Source organism: Phyllobates terribilis, unplaced genomic scaffold, assembly GCF_046119375.1.
Source record: "Phyllobates terribilis strain yellow unplaced genomic scaffold, ASM4611937v1 Scaffold_7__3_contigs__length_470593459, whole genome shotgun sequence".
Classification (NCBI taxonomy): Eukaryota; Metazoa; Chordata; class Amphibia; order Anura; family Dendrobatidae; genus Phyllobates; species Phyllobates terribilis.
Window position 1 is genome coordinate 152,092,463 of NW_027362767.1, and position 5,385 is coordinate 152,097,847.

A 5,385-nucleotide genomic window follows, 5' to 3' on the forward strand; every position below is an offset into this window, starting at 1 on the left:
AAATACTTTTTGTCCCCACTGTATCTACCATTATTGGGGTATATTTCAGGCAGTATGCGACTGGTCCTCAGGAGATCCAGACAATCCACTGGTGGGCCCTTGTGCAAGAGTGGACAACCACTACATGAGCAATGTTTAATTCAGTACACTTAATTCAACATGGTCAGACAATTCAATATCTCAACATTCATTTAACAAACTACCCAGACTATTATATAGAGCCATAGGCAAATTTGTAAACAAGGGTCAGGTAATATTGCATAAAGCTGAACAGTGGCCCCCCAGGATCAATGTCACAAGTGGGTCTTTGATACCCCAGTCCAACACTGAGTTCAGGTCGTAATTGTATGAACATAAACTCATAAACTCTGGGTGACAAAAGGGTTCTAAAACTTTCAATGTGGTTTCTTATGTCTTCACTAAACTGTACAGAACAAAGTTTCACTACATGCACAGCGCGCTTCTTACCGGCAGAATCACAGACTGTTCACAACAATTCTGAGGTTTCAACATCATTTATCAGTGACACAGGAAGGTGAAGCATCTGGGGGTGATGGAGAAGCTCTTCGTTTGCATCGGGTTTCTTCATTTTCATACTGGTAAGTAATATCATGTTGTACTCATGAAAATGTGACTTTCTGTGATCCAGATGAAGACTTCTTCGGAGGACTTCATAAAGAGTAAAGAGCTTAACAGTTTTAACTTAATTTCTCACTATCCAGATTCGCCACAAAATGGTTGCTGCATTCCCTGTCTCTGCTTTTAAACTGACTGATACATTTGTTGCTCTGCTTTTACCCTCGCAACCGCCTTCCCTGCCTCTGCTTTTATACTGGCTGATATATTAATTGCCTCTGCTTTTACTCTGGCTTCTGCATTCCCTGCATCTGTTTTTATACTTGCTTTGATATTCCTTTCTGATTTTCTGCACTATACCATGTGATGTGGATATGGATGCCCGGGCAGCATTTTAGGTGATTCGCTTATATCAAATAGTAAAGGGTTTGAATTCAATAGGTTCGCTAAATTCCTAAAATTCAATTCACTAATCTCTATTATTCTTCGAATTCCCTGATGCACCAGCTCTACCGCTCCTGTACTGAAAGGGATTAAGTCCTATTTGATCAGTCAACTAAACGCTGCATCCAATCACTGGCCTAAGCAGTGATGTTTGCTTGTATGGCTTGGGTCTCTTACACTCAGACTCATAGTGGTCTAAATGTTTAAATAATTAATATTCACAATGTGACTTCCGCTGCTCCTTAGTGGTGCTGCCCTGGTTCCTGCTGATCTATTTGCCTCCTCTTGGGGCGGAGCTGGTCGGTGCAGCCACTGATTGGCTGAAACAATCAAATGCCGTTCCTGCTAGAAAAGGGAAAAAAGACCAATGGGAGAACGGGGGTAGCGCTACAGAGGAGCACAGGAAGATCAATCGGTAAATTGAGAATTTTTTAATTATTTTTAGACCAAAGAAATAAAAAAAGGTGAACAACTCCTGTAAGGTTTTAATTGATTTAAAAAAAAATACATATGAAAAAAAAAATCACCGAAACTAAGTAGTAACAGTGATTAAAATCCCTCTTTTCTTTTAGGTGTGAGAACTGAATCATTTTGTGGAGAGAGTAAGAACATGACTGGTGTGGAGGGAGGAGAAGTGACACTACAAGTGGACCACACTGAGTTCAATGACGCCATCTGGGTAAATCAAAGTAACTTGTCGCCAATTGCTAAAACAAAACCAGGGAAAGTCATTGAAGATATAATAGGATCATATAAGGGACGACTGAAAGCTACAAGTAACGGCTCCTTAGTAATTACCAATCTGACCAGAGAAGACCAGGGATCCTATGAGGCAAATATATGGATATCCAAACAATGTACTCAGATGTATTATCTTACAGTGTACGGTGAGTTAAATTAACATTTTTAACATTTCTTCTTAAAGGGGGTTTTAAGCAAAAAAAAAAGACAACATTCTTTCAGGGCTCAGAACAGTAAAAAAAGTTACAGATAAGAAAAGGCATTTGATTAGCCCGTACCAAGACTACACAAATCCTGTTGCAGCATACACTTCCTCCTTGCTATTCTTTACTTCCAGGTTCTCGCCCACTCAGCCAATCATTAGCTGCAGTGGTGATCCACCCCTGCCTGTGATTGGCTGAGAGAGCATTCCTGACCATTTCTGCTGTGTTAAGGATCAGACCAGGAAGTAGAGATCAGCAAAGGTCAGGTAAGCGAAGGAACTGGAACTGCAGGACGTTGCAGTCGATTCAATGCTCTTTTTAAAAAGTAGTTCTTTTTTAATAGTTTTTCAGATTTTTAAATAGAGAATTATCTAATGAAAAAGAAATAAGCAATAATAACCCTTTAAATACCCCGCTGCTCAGGGTTCCCTGTAGTACAGGAAGTGATGATGTCTCACCCATCAGTCACTGACCTCTGCAGCCAATCACTGGCCTGAGTGGTGACTTCAGAATGTAAGCCTGGTTGGTTCTCTTTAAAAACACTTTTTAAGGCTTTGAATAATATATAGAAATTAAAGTCTAGATGTAACCTTAGCCGAAATTGTAGTAATAATGGAAACCCCTCCTCAGATGTGGCACCTGAATCATATTGTGGAGAGAGCAGGAACGTGGCCGGTGTGGACGGAGAAGAGGTGACTCTTCAGGTGGACCTTACTGAGATCAACGACATCACCTGGGTAACTCGAAACAACTTGGATCCAATTGCTAAAACAAAACCAGGGAATGTCATCGAAGATATAATAAGCTCTTATAGAGGACGACTGAACGCTACAAGTAACGGCTCCTTAGTAATTACCAATCTGACCAGAGATGACCAAGGATCTTATATAGCAAATCTAAAGAGATCCAGTCAATGTACTCAGGAGTATAATCTTACTGTGTACGGTGAGTTTTATTTATGTTCTTAACACTTATTTCTTAAGGGTTTGTTTTTTATGTTAACAAAAATTATTAATAAAAGGGAACAGAACGGTTAAAAATAACAAAACAGGTTATAGACATCGGCACGGATCCTCTGCTCCAGCTTTTGCCTGGTTCCTAACAATCTCTACTTGATGGTCTCGTCCATAACACACCAGATGTGCCCTTTCAGCCAATCACTGGCCGCAGCAGTGACCCGCCTCAGCCACTGATTGGATGAACAACTTTTTGTGATGCGTCTTGGACAGAACCAGGAAGAGAAACCAGCAGAGATCCGGTAAATGCTGGAGAAGAGACCTGTGTCATATCGGTGAATCTGTGTAACATCGTTGTGGGTGAATATTGCGTCTTTTATTACTTTTCACTGGTCTGTATCATTTGGAGAATAATTTTTGTCACTTGAAAATCCCCTTTAAAGTTATCTATTTATCATATATCCAGTTAGAAGTAAAGTGACTCAAATGGGTCAAGTTATTTATCTACATTTTTGCATCTGATTTATTGTAGATAAGCTGCAGAACAGCACTTCAAATAGCAGCACAACGTCGACCTCTGACGGCTCAAGCTCAGTGTCTACAGGTGAGAAAACCACAGACAAATAAGTGCAAAGAGTTTCTCAAGTATGTTTTAAAGCTAAAATGACTTTTTGTTTGCAAAGCTTATGGGATAATTCGTGACGCCACCTGTGGTGTCTCGTGAGGTTCACCAGCGCTGCGCAGTCCACTGAGGCCGGTGATAAGGCAGCTCGGTGGTATTGCTCCCCACAGGTGGAGCTAGGCCTCAGGGCAGCGTTGAAGGAAAGATGCAGGACGGGAAGGCCCAGCCAGGCCTGAAGAAGGATAGGCAGACACACACAGTTCTCTTCAGTACCTTTTACTGGTGGAAATTTAGGCACATCCTGGAGCACTGTAGAGTGAAGGGTGCATATCAGGATCCTCCCCAGAGAACGGTTGTAAAGCCTCCTGTTTCTTGCCCTTGTGTAGTGAGTTTCTGACCAGCCTGGAGCTAGGCCTAACTCTATTTTCCTTCCTGCACCGGCTGACCTTGTGGTAGAGCCTTCTCTTGGAGTACAAGCTCCCAGTTTACGGGGCTTCCGTGTCTCCTGACTCTGGTACGTATCAGCTTCCAGGTGATCCTGGGACATGTAGTTCGCCAGGGGTTCCGGTTGTCTCTGCTGGAAATGAGGAATCCTTGCAGACGCAGACCTGGTGTCCGGTATTTAGTGTTGGGGTGAGCGGGTAAAGCTCCTCTGCCACCTATGTAGCTCTCTCTTCTTGCCTTCGGCCCCGCTCGAGGCCCTGACTAAGCTATGCACACTAACGGCAGCTTGCCATGCTTCACCGCTCTTATGGCGTCGGCACGCCTAAAGCTCACTAACCTGAGCGCTTGATGAGTCTGGCCAGCGCTCCACTGCAGGATAACATCCACTGCAGGAGCTGCTCTCAACAGACTGGACTCCTCACAGACTGCTTCCAGTTCAGTAACTGACCAACTGACTCTAAACTCAAACTCCAACTGCCACTGCCTGGCTCCACCTTCCCTATTTATATCCCTAACGGGCTCCCTCTGGTGGTCTGAGGTGGAAGGTGGAGGTGTGTGAATGCTTAAAGGGGCCCTCTGGTGGTGGAATCCATTCTTGCACCCCTCTGTGATCTGTGGTACCAAGCGCAGCTGGGCGCCACACTATCCTGATGTATCGATGCCATCAAAAATTAAGTCTACAACATATGTGTAAGTCTGGCAATCCTCCAATCAATATTAAGTGAGCCGTTATTATTTATTATATTTTTATCATTTATATACGTGATTTATTTAGATTTTTTAATATTATATTTTACTTGATAATGCTGATGGTGAAGACTAAAACTAGGGGACCTCCATAGTGAAAGCAAAATAGTCTCTGAGCCAAAAACTCCATTACTTCTCCCTCCTCAGACGCATAAATGACAGCTTTAAAAAAAAAAAATTGTTTGGGTTTCTGCAGGTAAACATAGTGGAAAAAAGCAAATAAATGATCATTATTGGCCACAAGGGGATGGGAATAAAAATATACTTACCTTATGGAATAGCAGCATTCCTCCATCTCTCTGCCATTGAGCAGCTACTGATTGGCTGCAGGAGTCACATGACGTCCACTGCCAGCAATGACGCAATGTTGAATATGGAAGAGCAGTGCCAGCAGGTTTGGACTGGCCCATAGGAGAACAGGAGAATCCTCCAGTGGGCCACCACCCTCTTATATTAGCAGTACTTGGCACAATACACATGAATCACTATGCACAGACAAAAGGTGGCATCTTATTCATGTAACAATCTGCCCAGTTCATTGTTATATGAATTTGCGATTGAAGATAATGTCACATTTGCATGTAGCTGAAAAGTGGGTCCTGGAGTTGGTTACAGGTGGGCCCTTGGCACCCCACTCCGACACTGAGTGCAG

General features: G+C 42.8%; 1 protein-coding gene across 1 annotated transcript; it reads left to right on the top strand.

Annotated features, from left to right (window-relative positions):
- Positions 1-436: 436 nt before the first annotated feature.
- LOC141155404 (uncharacterized) lies at positions 437-4,892 on the top strand. The gene is made up of 6 exons (XM_073642272.1): positions 437-599; positions 1,593-1,907; positions 2,595-2,909; positions 3,194-3,312; positions 3,453-3,565; positions 4,805-4,892. The coding sequence occupies exons 1-6, from the start codon at positions 554-556 to the stop codon at positions 4,890-4,892; spliced, it is 996 nt and encodes a 331-aa protein (XP_073498373.1). The 5' UTR covers positions 437-553.
- The last annotated feature ends 493 nt before the right edge of the window (positions 4,893-5,385 follow it).

Excerpts from the sequence above, each read along its gene's own strand:
- LOC141155404 (XM_073642272.1), top strand. The coding sequence starts at position 554 with ATGGAGAAGCTCTTCGTTTGCATCGGGTTTCTTCATTTTCATACTG. Across the intron at positions 1,908-2,594 it reads GTATTATCTTACAGTGTACG|ATGTGGCACCTGAATCATAT; the intron begins GTGAGTTAAATT and ends ACCCCTCCTCAG. Across the intron at positions 3,313-3,452 it reads TCTTTTATTACTTTTCACTG|ATAAGCTGCAGAACAGCACT; the intron begins GTCTGTATCATT and ends GATTTATTGTAG.